The sequence below is a fragment of the Bos mutus genome, chromosome 16 (genome assembly GCF_027580195.1).
Source record: "Bos mutus isolate GX-2022 chromosome 16, NWIPB_WYAK_1.1, whole genome shotgun sequence".
NCBI lineage: Eukaryota > Metazoa > Chordata > Mammalia > Artiodactyla > Bovidae > Bos > Bos mutus.
The window spans coordinates 44,526,220-44,549,102 of record NC_091632.1 but is presented as its reverse complement, the minus strand read 5'-3'; the positions used below and the strand labels follow the sequence as shown (position 1 = coordinate 44,549,102).

Genomic DNA, 22,883 nt, shown 5'->3' with positions numbered 1-22,883 from the left:
CTCGGAAGACAGCCCATAGTCTGAATGTGCCCTTATTAGGCACTTACTGCACACCTGCCCTATTCTTTTAGAGGCACAGCCCCAGTATTTCTAAGAAAAAATAAAAGCATTGCCCAGAAGAGGAGGAAGTCTTCTGAAGAAGGTGCCGGGCATCTGCAGTGGGGACAGCGCCCCAGTACAGTTCACCGCCTACCCTCACCCCAAACCCACCCTGGGGAAGGCAGGGGTCGCAGGGGTAACGGGAGCTGGGGTCCAGAGTCTGTCTGGGATCTGTCCAGAGCCCGCTGGCTGGCCACCAACGCCCTGGGCTGCGCTGACGGAGGGACCAGGGTGCGATCCCCGACCGCGGTGTCCAGAGTTCCAGACCTCGGACCTCGGGCGCACGTGTGACAAACCCGAGGTCCCCTTAAGGTCTCCAAAGGCGCGCGCGTCTGATCCTGTTTCCACGGCCCGGAGTCCAGCTCCTGTGTCAGGGCACCCCGGGGGCGGGGGACGCGCGCCAACCCGGGGGTGGGTGGGATGCCGCCCCCCGCGGGGGCGCGCGAGTCACCTACCTGGGCGGGCACGGCGCGGCCCGCGGCCCAGAACTGCAGACCGACCGCCAGCGCGGCCCAGAAGGCGGTGGGCGCCATAGGTGCGGGCGGGTTGGCCAAGCCCTCGCGCCCTTGAGCGTCCGCTCCCGCTCCGCTGCCTCGGCGCCTCTGACTGAAAGCGAAAGCCGGTGCGCGGCCCCAGACAGGCCGGGGGGCGGGACCGCGCGCGGACACACCTCCTTGCCCTCCTCCTGCACCCGCCCCCGGCCGGCCGCCCTGCACCACAGCCCGGACACTCACCAGAGTTTGCCCGCCTCGGCGCTGGGTTCGGACCTCCAGCGCCAGCCACTCCCCGCCCGCCGAGACCCTACAATCTCCTTCTAACATCCCCTCCTGTTAGAATCAAGCTTCCCAGAGGTGGCGCGGGAAACCCTCACGGGAGACAGGCTCCTACCAGGCTTGTGGTTGCCCCGAGGCTTTGCCTGCCGACCTGCCCTCGTCCACCTACCCCTCCCACCCGCGTCAGGCTCTCCACTCTCGTGGAGGAGTGGGGCACAATTGGGGGAAAATATCGCACAAAACTGACACGAGCTCAGCTAGGGGCGTCCTAGATTATTCGCTCATTTAGACTTTAGAGTCGGCCCACCTGAGTCTGAATCTCTGCATTAACCTCAAAGAGATAGTCTGAAGATTGAAAGTTATGGAGTAAACATACTATAGTATGTATTGGACTTCCCTCGTGGCTCAGCGGTAAAGAATCTGCCTGGCAATGCAGGAGACGCAAGAGACACAGGTTCAATCCCTGAGTTAGGAAGATCCCCTAGAGAGGAAATGGCAACCCACTCCAGTATTCCTGCGGTATTCTTGTTCCATGGACAGAAGGACCCTGGCAGGCTACAGTCCATGGGGTTGCATACAGTCCCTCAGGACTGAGCAACTATATATATATTATATATGCATGTAAATTTATAATGTAAGTATCTAAGTAACTTAGTAAGCTCTGTGTGCATATTAGCTGTTACTTCTATTCTTCATCTGCTCGTTTATCCTTAAACATTCTTCATATCCTCCTCAGAGTGAGCCTGGCCCTTCCCTGACCTCCTTGAGTCCCCAGTCCTGGTAGCAAACGAGTAAACAGAGACTGGGAGTTCCCGGGTCGGCACGCGAGTCTCCACGCGGTGAGGGCGACATGGAGGCTTCTGCTTCTAACCCACAGTCGACCTCACCCGAGACTTCAGCTTCGACTCCAGAGACCCCGCCCGACCCGGAGCAGCTGGACGAAGAGCAGGTTAAGAAGGCAGTGGAGGCTCTGTTGGCACATTCCAGATCCAGGAAAAACGCAAATGGATTACTTCTGAATGAGAATGAAAATTTCTTTTTAATGGTGGTATTATGGAAAATTCCAAGTAAAGAACTGAGGGTCAGATTGTCTTTGCCTCATGGTATTCGATCAGATTTAGCAGACGTTTGTTTATTTACCAAAGATGAACCAAATTTAAGCTCTGAACAGACAGAACGTTATTATAAGAAGCTTCTAAACAACCATGGGATCAAAACCATTTCTCAGATTATCCCCTTCCGAACTTTAAAAAAGGAATATAAAGCCTATGAAGCCAAGCTCCGCCTCTTGGGTAGTTTTGACTTCTTCATTACAGATGCCAGAATCAGGCGGCTCTTGCCCTCACATCTGGGGAGGCATTTCTACAACAGAAAGAAGGTTCCAGTATCTGTAAACCTTCAGTCCAAGACTTTATCTAGAGAGATCAACGACTGCATTGGGGGAACTGTCTTAAACATCTCTAAGAGCGGCTCTTGCAGCACTATCCGCATCGGTCACACGGGGATGCCGATTCAGCATATCGTTGAAAATGTCGTTGCTGTTGCGAAAAGTCTCTCGCAGAAACTGCCAGAGAAGTGGGAGAGCGTGAAGCTCTTGTTCGTGAAGACTGAGCGGTCGGTTTCCCTGCCTGTCTTCTCTTCCTTTGTCAGCAGTCAGGGTGAAGCCAAGGGACTCCGCACACGAGACCTGTTGAAAAAGGTATCAAAGAAAAGCCGGAAGAAGACAGAAAGAGCTCTTAAAAGACAGCAGGAGAAGAAAGAAAAGAAGCTTCTGAAGCAGTCTGCAAAGGCCAAACCTGCCCCAACAACCGATGCAGTGGCCCCCAAAACTGGGGGCGTTCCAACCCAGGACCCTGCACCCCAGGAGGAAACCAGTGGGGTGAGCGCCCTTCCTAAAGCACAAGATGATTCTGAAGATGAAATCCCATTGCTGGTGCCATTGAAGGAAACTCCAGCTGCAGGAAGCACCAAGATACAAAAGGCTGCAATAGGAAAGAAGTCTCCGAAAAAGAGTCCTGGTCCCAACACAGCTCGTGGGAAGAAGAGAAAGGCCTCCCCAGCCCTGGAGACCCCAATAGCTGCGGAGCCCAAGACCCCAGGGAAAGGCCCAGGGAAGAAGGCCAGAGTCAAAGAAGAGGTGGAGAAAGAAAGAAACTCTTCCCTGGGGAAAAAAGACCCAAGACAGACTCCCAAAAAGCCAGAGGCCAAGTTCTTCACCACTGCTAGTAGCTCTGTGAAAAAAGCCCCCCGTACCCTGACACAGCGACCCAAAAAACCCAAAGTACCCCAGTCAACCTAAAATCAGAGACTCAACCAGCAGGAAACTCAGCTATCCGAAGAGCTTGTAAAAAAAAATACCTGGGTTCTGACTCTGACCCCTGCTGCAAACTCAGAGTGAGGCCTACCTGGACTTCAGTATATTTTTTAATATCTCCGCAAGTAATTCTGATAAATATTCATGGGTGTATGAGAACCAGTGGTTGGAAGTAGGTCCATTTATTTTGTTGTTCTTCTGTGTATTTGCTAATGTAATAGAGGGAAAGTATAGTGCTTCTTCGTGGTTGTGTTTTTTGTTATTAAAGTGTCACATTTGTTTCACGATACACTGTTGGCATTCCAGATCTTGTCGGTGTTTTACTTGAATAAAGCCTATGAGATTAAAAAAAAAAAAAAAACAGAGACTGGGACAGAAAACTGTCCAGGAAGCTGTGGGGGCCCAGAGGGGCCTGGCCCAGGCCAAGGGCCACAAAGGCTGGTTTCCCTGGAGTTTACATCTGAGCATCCATTCTAGCTGCCACTCTGAGTGCCAGGGCTTCTAATACCAGGACCAGCCCTAAGTGACAAAAAAGTTCCACTAGCCCCAGGAGTCCTTGCCCCTAGCACACAGGGTATTTCGGCAGGGGCAGGGTGGGCAGGACTTTATTCTCTTCCCTGACTGCCCCAAGACAGGGGACCCCCTGCTCTGGCCACCAACCCCAGGGATGGTAAGGATGATGCTTCTAAGCATTGAGTGAGAAACTGGGAAGTGACCCTTGGGGGATGGAAAATCCCACCTCCTGATCAGGAGACTGGGAAATTACCTGGTTCCCACACATTTCTGAGACATGGGCCACGCTGAGGACGAGGCTAGCATAGCCCACAACATTAACTCTGTAGAGAGGGTCAGCCTCTAAAACTGGCATGAAGATTTCTTCTGGCCCTTACAAGTCTTGTCTGGGAGCAGTTTGAAGGACTTCCTTATCCCTGAGAGAGAGCCAAGACCAGGAGTGTAGTGACACCTCCGTGGATGTCCCCTGCACACCCCAAATCCAGTGGGTCCCCCTGACTCATTCCCTCCAACAGCTCCCCATGCCAGGGAGCAGTACCACCACCACCACCCCAACCTCCAGGGATCCCACCTTCCAACTCAACTCTACCAGCTGGACTCCAAGAGGTGGATGACAGCCAACCCAACAGGAAAGCAAACCCTCTATCTAGTGATCCTATGAAAGTGAAAGTGTTAGTCGCTCCCTCGTGTCCGACTCTTTGTGACCCCGTGCACTGTAGCTCGCCATACTCCTCTGTCCATGGAATTCTCCAGGCAAGAATACTGGAGTAGGTTGCCATTCTCTTCTCCAGGGGATCTTCCTGACCCAGGAATCGAACCCAGGCCTCCTTCATTGAACATGGGTTCTTTGCCATCTGAGCCACCAGGAAACTTAAGGCTGGGCTATACAAGGTACTTAATACAGAGGAATTGGTTATAAAGATGTTAGAGAAATTAAAAGAATTAGGGGAAAGGGATACTATTCCAAGCTTAGCAACTACAAGAAGCCACCACCATCTCTGGGGCCGAAAGTGGCATTACCAAAGCCAGGAGCTGGGGCATCTAGAGCCATCTGGGAACATGGCAGAGACAGAGTCACTGTTAGAGACAGGGCATGAGCAGAGGGTCCTGGCTTCCCCCATCCTCTCACCCTCCAGTCACCCACCAGTGCCTCCCATTGGCCAAATTTAAAATAGGAGCCATTTAGGAAAGGAACCTGAGAGATGTAGTTTGTTGAGATCATCCCACTGCAATGGAAATTAAAAGATGCTTGCTCCTTGGAAAGAAAGCTATGACAAACCTAGGCAGCATATTAAAAAGCATAGACATCATTTTGCCAACAGAAGTCCATATAGTCAAAGCTGTGGTTTTTCTAGTAGTCATGTCACAGACATGACAGTTGGACCCTAAAGAAGGCTGAGCACTGAAGAATTGATGCTTTCAAATTGTGGTGCTGGAGAAGATCCTTGAGAGTCTCTTGGACTGCAAGAACAAACCAGTCAAACCTCAAGGAAATCAATCCTGAATACTTATTGGAAATACTGTTGCTCTAATACTTTGGCCACCTGATGTGAAGAGTTAACTCATTGGAAAAGACTCTGATGCTGGGAAAGATTGAGGGAAAAGGAGAAGGGGCAGCAGAGGATGAGATGATGAGATGGTTAGATAGCATCACCGACTCAATGGACAGGAATTTGGGCAAACTCCGGGAGATTTTGAAAGACAGGGAAGCCTGGCATGCTACAGTCCATGGGGTCACAAAGAGTTGGACACAACTTAGAGACTCAACAACAACAACACTACAATGGGGGTGGGGTGGGAGTAGGGGCTTGATAGCAGGGCCTGGAGCTGAGCATAGGCAGATAACCGGTGAGGGTCTAAGGAGAAAGTCTCACTCCTTCTTAGGTTTGTTCTGGGGACCTATTCTTTCTGCATGGAATCCTGGGCAAGTCTTGGAGCTTTTCCAGGCACTTCCAGGCAAGTCACCAGATGAGTCCAATCCTGCCCTGGCGACTTGACAGAGTTGCAGTCTCTTATCTAGGGTGGAGCTTCTCCCTTTGTCTAACTGAACCCTGGCTGGAACCTACCTAGGAGTGGGAGGACCCAACGACTTCTCTCTTGACCCTGCCAAGCGTGTTGTGGAGAAAGGTTTTGGAAGCAAAGGGCGCAGTGTTTCATGGCAGCTAGAATTACCACCAACACCACCACCCCACACATAAACACACTGGGGCCTCTGGGAGGCAGTTTCTGGCTCATTCTCTCTTGGGGCACTCTTGCAGGTTTCTAGGAGACCTGTTTACTGATTGCTCTGGCCATAGCTCCCCAGCACCAGAGATGCTTGAGTCTCCTGCTGACCATAGCTTACCATATCCCCCTTTTCCCCTACATGAGTGGTGGTCTCCAGGCTTCTCCTGCCCAAGGCTCCTCCCCACAGGAAGTGCTATGGGTCAGAGATGACCCAAGGGTGGTTTTCTCCCTGGAGCCCACGGTTGTTGCCCCTTCGCCCTACACTGGAGCAGCTTGGCTCCCACCCATGCACCCTGTCTCATCCCAGCTCTGCCACCTTAGGCCCTTCCAGCCACAGGCTCCAACTCACATCATCATCTTGATCAGGCATCTGCTGTGTGCCAGACCTGGGGTTCTGGGTGCTTAGTAGTACACAAGCAATAATAGTCTCCCATCAGGGGCTTCCCTGGTGGCTCAATGATAAAGAATCTGCCTGCCAACACAGGAGACACAGGGTTCAATCTCTAATTCGGGAAGATCCCACATACCACGGAGCAACTAAGCCCATGCGCCACAACTACTGAGCCTGTGCACTAGAGCCTGGGAGCTCTAACTACTGAGTCCACGTGCCGCAACTTCTGAAGCCCACATGCCCTGCAGCCCCTGCTCTGCAACAAGAGAAACTACAACAATAAGCTTGCACAATCCTACTAGAGAATAGTTCCCACTCTCCACAACTAGAGAAAAACCCTCCCAGCAATGAAGACTCATCACCGCCAAAAATAAATAAATAAAACAGTCTCCTATCAGTCTTCTGGTCCCTAAACGCCAGCAATGTCAAGCTCTTAGAGTGGGCCTGGTACCCCTCCTGCTTGCCTGGAGGTAAGGGGAAGCACCCTCCCCTCTCCCTTGAGAGGCAGCAGGGGGCACTCGTCACCATAGTGACTCCTTCCCCCTGCCCCCGCCCCACCCCCAATCCTTTCTCTTGGCTTCTCCAACTGGACATCTTGTTTCAGCAGTGGGTAGGCAATGGCCGATTTCTGCATTTGACATTCAGTCTCTTAGCATGACCTGTATTGGTGGTCCAGGACTCTCTTTTCCAGATGGGGTTTTGATCTTAGAACCCAGCATATTGTACATGCCATTGGTACATTCACGACAGCATGGGAGGCGCCTGGAATACCCTGCCAACTGAATCACTTGGCCCCTCTCCTCCTGCCCCACAGCCTGGCCCTGGCTTTGACTTTGGCCATTTTTCACTTGTGATGCTCTGATGGCCTCCAAACCAATCCCTGGCCTTCAAGCTCTGTCCCTCTCTTCCATTAGCCAGAGTGTGGCCAGGGTCAGCTGTCAAAAGCATAAGGCAGTCATATAATTCCCTCTAGTCTAGTCATTCCCAACCAAGGGGTGATTTTGCCCCCTCCTTTAGAGGACATTTGGCAATGCCTGGAGACATTTTGGGTTGTCTCCATTGCAGGGGGCAGGGACTACTCGTATCTTGTGGCTAGAGACCAAAATGGAGCTACTAAATACCCTACTATGCACAGCACAGCCCCCTGCAATGGTGTTTTCCATAACAGAGAGTCTTCCAGGCCCAAATGTTGGTAGTGGTGAAGCTGAAAACCAGTGCAACCCATGGCTCCCTGCAGCAGAATTGAGCTCAGCCTCCTTGGTGAGATGCTGGAGACCTTCACATCCTAGTCCAGCCTGCCTACCAGATGGATCTCTTGCACCATGACCCCCATCTCCACACTGGACTCTAACCACCCTGGACTCCCTAAAGAATCCTGAGTTCCCACCTCCATGCCTCTGTCCACCTGGGTCCCTTTGCCTGGGATGTTTTTCCCTCCTGTTTGCTGGATGATCACCTATTTGTCCTTCAAGTCAAAGCACAGCTCTCTCTTCTTGGTGAGACTTGCCCTTAACCACACCCCACCAAGCCAAGCAGGGTTTGGTCCTTCCACAGACCTTTAGCATGACTCTCACTTGGGTATGGTTAGCCGCTTACATGTCTCCTCTCCTTTCTTAGTAATTGTGATACTAGTAGTTATTAGAAGTCTTCTCTGGGCCAGATGAATTACACATGTTGTTTTGCAACAGAGAGGTCCAGCTTATATGGCCAGTAAGGGGTACTTTCTGTATCTCTCTGTCTCCTACATGAGTGGTGGCCTCCTGCCTTCCACCCAGGGCTTGCTCCCTGTAGCAAGCACTATGGATCAGAGAGGACCCAAGACTGGCTTCCTCCTAGGAGCCCACCCTTGCCCTTCACCCTATACCTGAAGCAGCCCAGCTCACACCCATGCACCCTGGCTCACTCCAGCTCTAGCACCTCAGACACATCCAGCCATAGGCTCCAACTCGTGTTGTGACTTGTATGAAGCACCTGCTGCGTGCAGCCCTAGGGAGCTGGGCGCTGAGGGTGGAAGCAGATGAGCATCTCCATCAGTCTTGTGGTCCCTAATCGCCTGCCATGTCAAGCACGGGGATTGAAACACATAGCCAAGGAGCTCTGCTCAGCTGACTGCCTCTCACTGCTGGACTGTGTGATCCTCAAGGGCAGAGCAACTTGGTCACAGTCCCCTCTATTTCCCCAGTGGCCAGGTGATACCTGGAGTGGGGGCTCAGTACAGTTGAAGTAGATGAAGGCTGCAAACAGGATGAGCGTGTGCAGGAGACAAGAGAAGGGTGAAGAAGTAAGTCAGCAAATGAACGGTTGAGTGATTGTCAGGGTCGATGCCCCAGAATCCAGTCCAGTCCGATCACTCCCAGGCCCTGTGCACTCAACCAGGTCTACCAGACCATGTACCTCAGAGACCCCTAGCCCCACAAGGCAGAAAAATTCCACTTGCTCCTCGGTAAAGGGTGGCAGGCTGGTTTCCAGAACACAGAACCATGGCCCTCTGGTCCCCAAATCAGGGGCAGCATGTGCAGTGTCTGAACCCTGGGGCTCCCTGGAGCTTCCCCCACTTCCCAGTGCAGCCAGTAGCTCTCAGAAAGCCCCCAGCCATCTTGCACACACCACCCCAGAAAGCCAATGCCTGTGTTTCACAAGCTGTATAGAGGAAGGCTCAGCCCAGCAGGCATCATGCATGAGAACAGCCAGCTTGTCCACCAATATTTATTGAGCACCTACTGTGTACTGGGTGTTTGCATTTGGAGGAACAGCTCTGCAGCTTCAGCCAGCAGCAAGAGGTGCTATTAGAAGGCATAGGTGGTCAGGGTGTTTCAGAAGGCATTGCTGAGGGTAGGCTTGGAGGGGTGGTTTACACTACGGGGGAGTTCTCAGAATTGGCCTTCAGTGGGACTTGGTCTGGGGCGGGTTCCACTGGGATCTTGTCTTAGCAGGACCCCACTGCCAGCCTCACCCAGTTTGGCCCACAGACCGAGCAGGTGACCTTTTCTCTTATGCCACTGTCCTGCTTGTCTCAGCGCCCTGGATGCTCAGGGCCAGCCCCTTGATGACTCATGTCCCAAAATCTCAAAAAGGAAGTAGCACTGGGGTGAGCCACAGCTCTGCAACTGCCTCCTCTCAATGTCGAGGCCTCCCACCTGCCTTCCCGCCTACCTCAAGGCCACATCTTGGCGGGGACAGGGGTGAAGCTAGCCATACCAAGCTGGGGGCTGGGGATACTGCTCCCCTCCCCATTTCCTCCTGAAGAAGAGGAGGGCAGCTGTCCCTCCCCATGACCCTCAAAGAAGACCCCAGGCAATTTGGAGAAGGGAGCCCACAGGCCTCCTCCTTCCCCTGCTCCACCACAACATCCCTGTTCTGAGTGGCCTCTTCCCAGTAATCGGTCCCCAGATTGACCCCAAACCTTTTAAAGACCCTGAGTTTCTAAGCCCAGCAGGTGGAGGCCAGCTCAGACTTGGGGGAATTTCCATCCTAGCCCCAACCCTGTGTGAGGGCCTAGAACATCTAGAACATGAGGGGGCTGGATTAGATCAGGGCACAGGAGGCAGGCTGCTTTTAGCCTAAAGGCCAGCTCAGCTTGGTGATAGCTGCCTAGAGCTTCATGTTGAAAAGGATTCTTTTAAATTAATTAATTAATTTGGCTGCACCAAGTCTTGGTTGTGGCGTGCAGGATCTTTTAGTTGCAGCGTGTGGGACCTAGTTCCCCGGCCAGGAATCAAGCCTAGGCCCTCGGCATTGGCAGTGTGCAGTCTTAGCCACTGGACCACCAGGGAAGTTCCTGAAAAGGATTTGGAGCCTGCACGTGGACTCTGCATGAAAGGATGCTTGACCAGGTAGCCAGGTGTGCACTGGGTGGGGAGACGCAGCCTCAGCAGATCACCTGGCCTCTGCCATCTCTGGACTAGGTCCTAGCGGCCCTCCGGTCCTGATTCTGACTGATTCAAGTACTCTGACTTCCATGAGATGTTGGCTGGATTCTAACCCCCTGCCTTCAACTGTATAGAGGGGACATACCTATCCTGCAGGAATGACCACCTTGATCCCACACAGGGCCTTCCACAACGGGTAGGTCTCCCTTTCATGTTTCTGCCAACCAAGCTGCTGCCTTTTACATCCATCTGCCTTTTAACCTTACAGTGTCTTTGTTTTTATTTTTTTTAATAAGAAAAAAAATCTCAGAGTGTATTATAAAAATCACCCATATTCCCACTACCCAGGATTGACCAATGTTAACAACCAGGTCTGCCCTCTTTCCTCACTGACCTTCTATCCTAACGCTTGATCCTCTATCTTCTTGGTTGATCCTGAACATGCAAAACACTCATATTACCTTTCCTCCAGATGCCTGAGTGCCTATGCCCTCACTCTGGTCCAGTCTGCTCAAACACCACCTCCTCAGAGATGCTTCTCTGACCCTCCTAGCTAAAGCTGCTTGTCTTTCTTTCTTTAATGTTTACTTATCTATTTGACTGTACCTGGTCTTAGTTATGGCACAAGGGATCATCCCTCTTCATCGTGCCATGCAGGATCTTTGGTTGTAGCATGTGGGACCATTAGTTGAGGCATACAAACTCTTAATTGCAGCATGTAGGACCTAGTTCACTGCCTAGGAAGGGAACCTGGGGCCCCCTGCATTGGGAGTGTGGATTTCTAGCCACTGGACCACCAGGGAAGTCCGCTGAAGTTACTTTTCTTCATGGCAACTGGTGTAAGTTCTCTACTTGTTTGTCTGTCTCACCTGTGATGGCAGGAACCGGGTCACTTTTGTTCTCTCCTAGCTCTCCAACCCCTACTAAGTAAGCAGCACTGGCATGGATTCAATTGTTTTGGGGTTTTTTTTTTCCTAATGGTAGTCTCTCAGTACATTTTTGTTGAATTATTTTTTTGCTTCAAATTGCTTGGTCATTAAAACCAAAGTCCATCTTGACCCCCAGCCCCTCGTCTAGCCCCTTCTCTTTCCCTGTAAAGGCAGCCATTGGGGGACAGCTCAGACTCCTCTGAGTCTGCCATGTTGCTCACAAATCTTTTTTTCTGCCTTTTCATGTGACTGGATGATGGGGAGGATTATTAAATGCACGTTTCTGTGTTTATATCAATCTACCAGGCACATGCTCTTCTGCCCCTTGGTTTTTCCCCCCCACCGCCCCTCGGCCGTGTTTCTGAGAACTTTCCGTGTTGCTGAGTTCAGACCTGGCGCTGCCCCGCACACCGCCTGCCCCTGCCCTCCCCCATCTCTGTTTACCTGCTGCCCTTGAACTGTTGGGTGCTTGCACTTCTGGCCCAAGGCACATCCTGGAGCCTGTTTCCTGAAGCACTGGATTGAAGGTTTCTCTGGGTCGTAAACCTAAAAAGTACCATAGCACTGCCAGGCAGTGGTCAAAAATGACCAGCATTTTTGCTAGGTCCTGGTCAAGAGGCCTTACCATTTACACTCCCACCAGCATCAAGAGGAGACTCCCTTCCGCGTGCCCAATTCTTTTCATCTTGTCAGCCGGTTTCTTTTTACAGCCCTTTGTGTTTTCAAAAAGCTTTCAATTCTCCTACCTCCTTTCAGCCTCATCAAGGCACTACCCATATTCCTTTCCTTTGAAGGATGAGTCTCTCCTCCCTCAACCCCAAACCTTCACCCCACTACCCTCTACCCTCATTCCTGCTTCGCACCAACCCTTTCCACTCTCCCAACTGCCACCCATCCACCCACCCCACTCTCCAAACCTCACTGTCTCTCCTTCAGGCCCTGGAGGAGTCAAGAAGCAGCAGATCCCCACTTTCTAGTTAAAGAAGCAAAGACAAGGACTTCCCTGGTGATCCAGCGGTAAAGAATTCGCCTGCCAGTACAGGCAATGTGGGTTCAATCCCTGGTCTGGGAAGACTCCACATGCTGCAGGCGCCTAAGCCCATGAGCCACAACTACTGAAGCCCACGTGCCTAGAGCCCATGCTCCACAACGAGAGAAGCCACCGCAGTGAGAAGCCCGAGCACAACGAAGAGTAGCCCCCACTCGCTGCAACTAGAGAAAGCCCGTGTGCAGCAATGAAGACCCAGCACAGTCATAAAGAAAGAAAGAAAGAGAAGGACTTCCCTGGTAGTCCAGTGGTTAAGAATCCACCTTCCAATGCAGGGGACGCCGGTTCAATCCCCGATTGGGGGGACTAAGATCCCACATGTCCCAGGGCAACTAAGCCCTCGAGCCACAACTAGAGACAGCCCTCATGCGCAACGAAGGGCCTGAGCACAGAAATGAAGACCCAGCGCAGCCAAAAAAAAAAAAAGACTCAAGAGACAAAGAATGTCTCCCAGACGCACTCTGGCCTCAGTTTCCCTGCCTCCTCTTGAGTTCTCCACCCATTACAAACGGGGCCACCCCCAGCCTGGGCCGGAACCGAGCCCCTCCACCAGCCGCTCCACCAGCCCCTCCTTCAGCCCCTCCCGCTTTGGGTAAGAGATTCCTAGCTATTTGAGAGTTTGGTCGCTGGTGTGAATGGAATCTTTTTTTGCGTAACTTCTCTCACTCTCAGGTACAATGGATTCGGTGAATCATACTCCTCAGATCTAGCCTTACAAGCCCCCTATCTGGCTTTGTTTCCCCCGCTCCAGCCCCTGGCCCCTGGCGCCCACCATAAACAGTCCATGGGTCCTTGTAAAGCACATGCTGGTGTCTGTGGGTGTTTGAATTTCTCTGAAGTGGGACTGCCGGATCGTGGGGTCATCGTGTGTCTATTTCAAGAAAGTCCTCTGGGATGGCCACATCAGCCACACTCCTTCCCACCAGCAGGGTAGGAGGGTTCCCTTTTCTTCCATTTCCCTCAAACTGGCTATTAGCCAACATTCTGATTTGGGCCAATTTGATGGGTATAGAGTAGAAGTCACCGTTGTCTCATTTGCATTTCTCTGAATATTCGTGGGTCTGAGCACCTCTTCACTACTTAGTCATTTGGGTTTCCCCTTCTGTGAACTGCCTATTCATATCCTTTGACCATATTTCTATTATTTCCTGTCTTTTTCTTGTAGCTTTGCAATAATTCCTTGTATATTCTAGATATTAATTCCTTGCCATTTTTAGATATCACAAACACTTCTACATTCTGTCATCCATCTGGTGTCCTGGTTTATACTGTCCTTTGTTGGTTTAAAAAAAAAAACAAAACCTTAGTTTTAATGTAATCAAATCCATAAATTTTTTGCCATTTGGATCTTAGTCAAAAAGTCCTTCCTCACCATGGATGTAAAAGTATTTTCCTATATTTTCTTTCATCAGTTTTATGATTTTATACCTCACATCTAGGTCTTTAATACAACCCAAATGATATGTGGTATAGAAGATCTAGAGACCCAACTTCATTTTTTCTCTACAGAGTGAGCCAGTCTTTCCTATATCTTTGGCCAAATAGTCCATTCTTTAATCACTGATCATAATTACATGGGTCTGTCACTGAACGACTCATTCTGTTCCATTCATTCCTGCTGATGGGCTTGTTCCACAGTTGTTTTTTTTTTTAATTGGAGGGCTCTGTGGAATGTTTAATACCTGGTAAAGTGAATCTCCTTTGCTCTTTTTAAAAATTCACTTTATTCTACAGGTTCTTTATTCTTCCATACACATTTTAGAATACACTTGGCCACTTTGATCACCTGCTGCGAAGAACTGACTTATTGGAAAAGACCCTGATGCTGGGAAAGATTGAGGGCAGGAGGAGAAGGGGACGACAGAGGATGAGATGGTTGGATGGTATCACCGACTCAATGGATATGAGTTTGAGCAAACTCCGGGAGATAGTGAAGGACAGGGAAGTCTGGGGTGTTGCAGTCCATTGGGTCACAAAGGGTCAGACATGACTGAGTGACTGAACTGAACAGAACTAAGTTCCTCAAATTCCAGCTAAGATTTTAATTAAGGTTGCACTGAATTGATAGGTGAATTTGGGGGAGAACAGACATCCTTGCAGTGTTAAGTTTTTCCGTTATCAACATGATATGTATACCCTTCTTTTATTCGGGACTTCTTCTATGGTTTCAATAGTTTTTTCCCCTTCTCTGAGCATTTGGTGTGGCAGGTTGAAATTTGTCAGCACCTCTCCCTAACTCACCACCTTCTGCACCTGGGTTCCCAGTTGATGTTTGCAATAACTCCGGGCAGGCTGAATGGCAAGACCTAATAGCCCAGCTCTGTAGATGATTTTAAGCCATTCATCCTAAACTAATAGGCTGTGTGGACACCTCATACAGCACACATCTCCCTATAGCAAATCTCATTAACATGTGAAGTCTGTTTCATAAAGAATTTGCCAGACCCCAAGGCAATGGCCTCTAAGTTATTCTACGTGTCATAAAGAGGTTTGACTTCACAGATGGAGAACTTGGGGTTCTTCGTGTGCTCTGAACACAGGGCTGAAAACCAGGGAGAGATGGAATTACCAGACTCATCCCACTCCATCGCCAGAAGCCTATACCTACTCGGAATCAGTGGCCTCAGTTCTTCAGAACAACCTTTGTCAGGAGACAAGGCCATACCTGTCACTTCTTTTTGACTTTTCCAAGGGAAAACAGCTTTCCTGACCCTGTCCCCACCTCACCTTACTCCAAGGCTTCCTCTAACGTGCCTCCCCAAAAGGTTCCCACTTGGACCTCAGGCCTCTCAGGCATAAACAATCTCACATTAAAATATGATGCCTTGGGACTTCCCTGGTGGTCCATTGGCTAAGCCTGTACACTTTCAATGCAGGGGAACCAGGTTCAATCCCTGGTCAGGGACCTAGATCCCACAGGCCACAACTAAAGACCCTGCTGCTGCTGCTGCTGCTGCTGCTAAGTCGCTTCAGTCGTGTCCGACTCTGTGCGACCCCATAGACGGCAGCTCACCAGGCTCCCCCGTCCCTGGGATTCTCCAGGCAAAAACACTGGAGTGGGTTGCCATTTCCTTCTCCAATGCATGAAAGTGAAAAGTGAAAGTGAAGTCACTCAGTCGTGTCCAACCCTCAGCGACCCCATGGACTGCAGCCCACCAGGCTCCTCCATCCATGGGATTTTCCAGGCAAGAGTACTGGAATGGGGTGCCACATGCCACAACAAAGATCAGAGACCCTGTGTGCTTCAACTAAGACCCAGCACAGCCAAATAAACAAATAAACACTTTTAAAAATATGATGCCTTCCTGCTCCTGATATAAGCCATCCTTCCTGGCTTCACTTCAACTCTATCTCCTTCTTGAACCCCTCCAGGATCTCTCCAGTTCACAGAGATCTCTTGCCTTCTCCACATGGAGTCTGACATTGAAGAAAAAGCACTGGAATGGGCTAAACCAGAGGTTCTCAAAGATTTTTTTGGTCATAAAACTCTGTTCAGATGGAATCTTAGAAGAAAAGACAACTTAGCAATCTCAGACTGCTTGGCCATTCCAACTCTGCCGCTCACTGGCTGTGTGACCTTGGACAGATAACTACACCTCTCTGAGCCCTTTGTTTCTTGATCTGTAATATGACAATAATAACTATAGCTGCCTCCCAAGGTTGATATTGAAAAGTAAATGCTATGATACATGATGGTTAGATAGCATCACTGACTCAATGGACATGGATTTGAGCAAACTCTGGGAGATAGTGAAGGGCAGGGGAGCCTGGTGTGCTGCAGCCCATGGGGTCACAAAGAGTCGGACACGACTTAGCAACTGAACAACAACAACCATAGTAGTAAGCTCTCAATAATGATGACCATTAGGATGGAAATCCAGTTTATAAAACAAATCAAAGAGTTGCTTCTTTGACTGAAGGTGGCTGGGGCAAGATTGCTCTCCACTGGCTTGACTAAGTTGGGCTTCCCAAGTGGCTCAGTGGTAAAGAATCTACCCGCCAATGCAGGAGACACAGGTTCGATCTCTGGGTTAGGAAGATCCCCTGGAAAAGGAAATGGCAACCCACTCCAGTATTCTTGCCTGGAGAATTCCATGGACAGAGGAACCTAGTGGGCTATAGTCCATGGGGTCACAAAGACTTTTTAGTGATTAAACAACAACAATAAGCACAGATGCTGAGAAAGAGCAGGTCTTGTAGATCTAATAAGAGGACAAGAACTAAAAGCAGGAGGCCTCTAGGCATTTCATTCATAACCACCAGAAGCAAATCCCCTCAGTGGGGCCTCCATGGAGATGGGGTTCAGGCTGACAGTCTAAGCTATGGATTTCTTGTAATTGTAGGGTGAAAATGGTTTTACCAATGTGAGTTAAGCTATGAACTAACATCCATTACAATTATAACCATAAGTTGGGAGGTTTTATTTTAATAATAATTAGCTGAAGATGATTTTTAAAAATTATTTAGGAGAAGGCAAGAAGCAAAAATATTTGAAGTGGTTATAATGGGTGTTGGGATCATGCATAATTTTTGTTACTTTCCTTATACTTTTTTCTATTTTTATAAGCTTTATTTTTCAAAAATTGCAGTTACCTCTCTATTTATAAGGAGCTTTCTCCTTATTTCTCAGTGTCTCAGTGGTAAAGAATCTGCCTGCAATGCAGGAGATGCGGGTTCAATCTCTGGGTCAGGAGGATCTCCTGGAGAAGAAAATGGCAACCCAGGGATCTTGCCTGGAAAATCCCATGGACAGAGGAGCCTGGTGAGTTTTAGTCCATGGGGTCTCAAAAGAGTCAGGTACAACTTAGTGACTCAACAGCAACAACAACTCTGAGAGGGAGGGAATAAGATCTGGGGGTCACAAATTCCTCCTGCACATCAGCACATCACATCAGCCATCTGCACATCCCACCTGGACCTGCCCACCCAGATGCCGTCAGACACATGAATGAGAACATTTTTTTCTCATTAGGGAGAACTTGGCTGAAAACAGGAATGGCCAAGAGCCAGGAGGGAGTGACAGGGCTGGGGGCCTGCCAGGCTGGACATAGGATGGTTCTGGGTCCATTTCCCTGACCCGATACCCAGCCCTCCCTTTGGGAGATGCAGTGCAGGAGACCCTGCTCATCAGCAATGCCCAAGTCACTGACCTCATTTCCCCGGCAAGTTTTCCCTTGCTCAATTCAAAAAGAGGAAGAAATAAGTAATTTTTCCCCTGCTACAATTTCTCAATCTTCACTCACTTGGATATTTACGAGTATATGTCTACTGACCAGAGCCAAGCAGGGCTGGGCATGGGTGACTCAGTGTGGGCTCCACCCCTGCAGGAACTTGGGAGGGTGGAGGCCAAGCACTTGGAGAAAGATGGAGGGGCCTGAGGGGCTTCTTGAAGTAAGTGGCCCCCTCTAATTCATCTCTGATGTGAAATATGTCTGTAAGACCTCACTCCTGGGGAACCAGAGCCCCACATTCCCCTGCCCCAGGCCAGTCCTCCCTGTCCTGCAGACACCACATGTAAGCATTGAGCACCTACTGTGTTCCAGGCAGCATTCTCCTGCCCCTGCACCCACAGGTCATGGTGACCCTGCTCCAGCTGTGCACCCAAAGGAGGATCCTAGGACCCTTTACTTCCTAGGGATGAATGGTGGCATTTCAAGCACCAAGAGGGCATCACCTTTGCCACTCCCTAGACCTGGGTTCCAGTCCTAGCTCAGACCACTTACAGCATGTGATTTTGTCCTTGGACAAATCACTTCATGTCCTTGAGCCTCCATTTCTTCTATTAGAATGGGGGCTTCCCCTATGGCTCAGCAGGTAAAGAATCCATCTGCAGTGCAGGAGATGTAAGAGACACGGGTTCGATCCCTGGCTTGGGAAGACCCCCTGGAGGAGGAATTGGTAACCCACTCTGGTATTCTTGCCTGGGAAATCCCGGACAGCTGACAAAGGAGCCTGGTGGGTTATAGTCCAAAGGATTGCAAAGAGTTGGACACGACTGAGTGACTAGGGACACACATACAATGATGGGGGGAGTAAGTCCCCTGTAGGGATCTTGTAAGGACCCAGGTGTGGGAGTCCACCACATAGTTGGTGCTCAGTAAATGTAGACTCAGAACTTAATGCCTCCCCAGATTGGAGTCCTGGGTCTCCCCCACTGTGCAGGGGAAGGTGTCCCTGTGAAGTTCCCAAAGTACTCACCCTCCCTCTTCCCTTTGACACCCAAAGGAAACCTCTGGGGGCCCCCAGTTCCACCACAGTTTCCAAACCCTCTCGAGGCTTTTGCAACTTCCCACTGACCACCCAGTCCAGCCCTTCAACTTTCCCATCCAGCTCTTGCATAATAATTTCTGCCTATGAAAGCATCTTCATCACTTCACCTCTTTCTTCCTCAGAGACCTAGTAATCCGGATGCAGGGGTAGAGCAGTCTCCCTCGCAGACTCACAAACACCCTCGTTTCTGACACCCCAGTCACACCTACTCACTTGCATGCCCCTAATTTCTCCAACCTTCTAGACTTTTGTCCGACTTCTACCAAGCCCCCCAGCTCTGACTGCACACTTGGCCCACAGGGATCCCACGTATCACTGAGCTTTTGGTCTTTCTAGCGGTTACCACTGACTAACGTATCTTATACACTTTTTAAATTTAAATATATTTATTTTTGGATGCACTGGGTCTTCGTCACTCGGCACAGGCTTTCTCGAGGTGCGGGAGTGGGGGCTACTTTCTAGTTGGCAGTGTGCAGGCTTCTCACCGCAGTGGCTTCTCTTGAATCTGCTAGCAATTCAGGGATTGGATTTGATCCCTGGGTTGAGAAGATCCCCTGGAGAAGGGAATGGCAACCCACTCCACTATTCTGGCCTGGAGAATTCCATGGACAGAGAAGCCTGGCAGGCTACAGTCCATGGGGTCGCAGAGAGCTGGACACAACTGAGTGACTTTCACTATGGGCTTAGTTGCCCGGTGGCATGTGGAGTCTTCTCAGACCAGGGATCGAACCCGTGACCCTGGCATTGACAGGTGGATTCTTAACCATGAACCACCAGGGAAGTCCTCTCATATGCTTTTTATTGTCCTTCTCCATGAGGGCAGGGTTTGGTCCCCACGTAACAGCAGCGCATACAGTTTGAGCTCAATAAATATTTATTTAACAAACTAATGAATAAATTTAATCCTTGCAACTTCTCTTTGGGATAGGTGCTTATTCAATCCAATTTACAGAGGAGGAAGTGGAGACCCACCATCTGGGTTAGAGGCCACAGTAGGTACTAGAGCCCTGGGTTTACCTCTGTCACAGCAAGGACCACACCCACAGCCATCACCTGACCTCAGACCTGTCTCCCCAGTCAGGTTTTGACTCCTTGAGAGCAGTTCCCTGGATCCCCATCCCCTCCCAGCCGCACTGTATTCCTCAGCACGGCTCCTGATGCCCAGTAGGTGCCCTGCACAGATCTGTTGCTTGAGTGAGTAAATGAGGGGCTGAGTGAACGAATCCATGAACAAACTCATCTTTTCATACAGAAATTTCTTAAAATTTTCAGTACTTTGAAAAACTTTTATTTATCTATTTATTCATTTTTGGCTACAAGCAGGCTTTCTCTAGTTGCACCGAGTGCAGGCAACTCTGGTTGCAGCGCATGGGCTTCTTATAGTAGTGGCTTCTCTTTCTGCAGAGCACAGGCTCTAGGGTGGGTGGGCATCAGTAGCTGTGGTTCGCGGGCTTAGTTGCCCCAAGGCATGTGGAATCTTCCCGGATCAGAGACGGAACCCTTGCTCCCCATATTGGCAGGTGGTCCATCATCACTGGACCACCGGGGAAGTCCTGGAAATATTTCGTGTGTGCCCTCTGGAACTAGCCCTCCAACCCTCTTCATAGTCAGTGCTGGGGGAACGTGAGGGACACAGATGTCTCTGTCCTGGGTGGTCTTGGAAGGCTTTCTGAAGGAAGAAGAGAAAGTTGAGGATGGAGGTTTGGGAGTTGGGACACTGAGAAGAGACTGCTTGGTGGGGATGTGACCTCGATATTTGGTGACTTGGGAGGACCACAGTTGGGTTTCAGAGGAGTTTTGGATACAGGAGTTGTGACAGGCAGCAGGACATGCCTTGGAGGGCCAGACTGGCAGACGTTGGCCTGTAGGTACTGGGGAATTATCGAAGGCTCTGTGAGAGAATGACCTGGTTGGAGCTGGGCTTTGAAAAGGAAAGGTGGACAGAAGCCAGGAGGCAAACTCCATTCTCTGTACGTTTACTGAGCCCTAAAGATACTATGACAAATGTAGACAGCATATTAAAAAGCAAAAACATAACTTAGCTGACAAAGATTCGTCTAGTCAAAGCTATGGTTTTTCCAGTAGTTATGTACAGATGTGGGAGTTGGACCATAAAAAAGACTGAGCACTGAAGAATTGATGCTTTTGAACTGTGGTGCTGGAGAAGAAGATTGTTGAGAGTCCCTCAGACTGCAAGGAGATCCAACCAGTCAACTATAAAGGAATTCAACCCTGAATATTCATTGAAAGGACTGATGCTGAAGCTGAAGCTCCAATACTTTGGCCAGCTGATGTGAAGAGCTGACTCATTGGAAAAGACCCTGATGCTGGGAAAGATTGAGGGCAGGAGGAGAAGGGGGTGGCAGAGGATGAGCTGTTTACATAGCATCACCGACTCAATGGACATGAATTTGAGCAAACTCCGGGAGACAGTGAAGGACAGGAAGCCTGGCGGGCTGCAGTCCATGGGGTCACAAAGAGTCAGACACGACTTAGTGACTGAACAACAAAGATGTCTAAACAGAGTTCTGTAGTGCCTGGGACTCGGGGTTGGGGCCCCAGCACAGTGGTGACGCTAGTCTGAGCTACAATGGAACAGCATGGCCCAGTGGTTGAAAACTCAGACTCTAACCATAGCCCTTGTTTGACCTTGGGCAAGTGACTTAAGTACTCTGTGCCTTGGTTTTCTCACCTGTAAAATAGGGATAATAATAGTTACCACTTCCTAGAGTATTGTGAGGTTTAAATGAGATAGCCCCAGAAACCTCAATAATTAAGTTATCTAACAAATGTGCAACTTCCTGGATGGCAAGGATGGGGCATCTTAAATCTCTTTTGTCTGAGCCCAGCTCACAGGGACTCAGAGCAGCTCTCAGGGAACTTCTGATGAATGCAACTGGCCCAGGGGACCCGGTCCACCTAGAGAGTCCCCGCACCTGCCGTGTTCGTTCACTGGGGGTCTTCCACCACGAGTGAGGAGCCCTCCCTCGACACCTGCCAAGGCTGTGGGTATTTCCTGAGTGAAGTGTCATCTCAGTGAAAAACAATGTCCCTGCGACAGCCTGTTATTGCATAATCTGCCCACAGCCCTCTGTGACTTCCTGACCAGGCTCTGTGCAGCCCCAGGAGGCCCCTTCCTGCCCTAGAAGGTGCCATACCCCGCACCCACCCTGAGGGCGAGGCCCAGTAAGACCTCTTGCAGCCTTGGCTTTCCCATCTGGGGAACCATTATTTCAAAAGCCTTAAATGTTCTGGAGTCAGACAGTTTCTGGCCCTGATACATTCTGATTGCATGGATCCTGAATGCACAGGTCAGCCCCACAGTCCAGACAAACTTGGATTTGGTTATTTAGCTTCCTTGAGGCAATGCTGGGAACAGTAATGATCAAATTTAGCCCAGTACCTGGCACATGGGGCTTCCCTGGTTGCTCTGTGGTAAAGAATTTGCCTGCCAATGCAGAAGATGCAGGTTCGATCCCTGGTTCTGGAAGATCCCCTGGAGGAGGAAATGGCAACCCACTCCAGTATTCTTGCCTGCAGAATCCCACAGACAGAGGAGCCTGGCAGGCTACAGTCCATGGGTCACAAAGAGTCAGACATAACTGAGTGACTAAATAGCAGCAGCAACAGCCTGGCACATAGTAAGATCCCTGAACTCCTATCAGGGTGTAGGAGTTGACATTCCCTCCCTTTGAATCTGGTCTCTGTGACTGCTTGACCAATAGTATGTGACGTGAATTCCCTGGTGGTCCAGTGGTTAAGACTTCATGTTCCAGTGCAGGGGATGTGGGTTCGATCCCTGGTCTGGGAACTAAGATAGCACATGCCTCCTTGCAAAAAAAAAAAAAAAAACAGAAAAAAATATAGAAACAACAGAAGCAACATTGTAACAAGTTTGATAAAGGCTTTTAAAAAAATATTATGTGGCAAAAGTGATGCTATACCCATTTCTGGACCCAGATTTTATGAACATGTCAGTTTTCCACTTGCTACTGGCAGTTGTTTGCTGTAGGAACCCAGCCACCATGCTGTGAGGAAGTTCAAGCAGCTCCAGGTGAGGCCCATGGAGAAAAACCCCCAGGCAGCACCAGCCTCCAGCCGTCTCAGAAGTGTGTTCCCAGTGCCAGCTAGTGTTGTCGTGAGTAGGGCTGAGCTGCCCCTGCCAAGCCCAGGTCAAACTGCAGACTTATGAGCAAGATAAACAACAGGTGGTATTTTAAGCCACTAAGTTTCAAAGTGGTTCATGATGTAGTAAGAGATAACCAGGACAATTAAGGTCAGTTACTAGCCTGTCAACACTTTTGAGAAATGGGGATCAGCCAGCTCATCTATAAGAACAGTCACTGTGAGGTTAAGTGGTAATGTATATAAAACGTTTTGGCATAGAGTCAATTCCTAACAGACAGTTTCCCTGCCCCTTAGGTAGGAGCAGCTGTGGAATTTGGGGGACC

The 22,883-nt window shown here is 50.0% G+C and overlaps 2 protein-coding genes across 2 annotated transcripts in view; one reads left to right on the top strand and one right to left on the bottom strand.

Moving 5' to 3' along the window:
• The window catches only part of TNFRSF1B (TNF receptor superfamily member 1B), a 35,350-nt gene extending 34,636 nt beyond the window's left edge, over positions 1–714 (bottom strand). The window contains exon 1 of the mRNA XM_070385273.1: positions 555–714. Within this exon, the coding sequence (XP_070241374.1) occupies positions 555–632 (78 nt within the window). The 5' untranslated portion in view covers positions 633–714. The remainder of the gene's footprint in view (positions 1–554) is intronic.
• Positions 715–1,670: 956 nt separating this feature from the next.
• LOC138991193 (ribosomal L1 domain-containing protein 1-like) lies at positions 1,671–3,504 on the top strand. Its single transcript, XM_070384473.1, has one exon. The coding sequence runs from the start codon at positions 1,723–1,725 to the stop codon at positions 3,169–3,171; it is 1,449 nt and encodes a 482-aa protein (XP_070240574.1). The 5' UTR covers positions 1,671–1,722; the 3' UTR covers positions 3,172–3,504.
• The last annotated feature ends 19,379 nt before the right edge of the window (positions 3,505–22,883 follow it).

What these genes read in the sequence shown, in the direction of transcription:
- LOC138991193 (XM_070384473.1), top strand. Translation starts at nt 1,723, where the DNA reads ATGGAGGCTTCTGCTTCTAACCCACAGTCGACCTCACCCGAGACTTCA.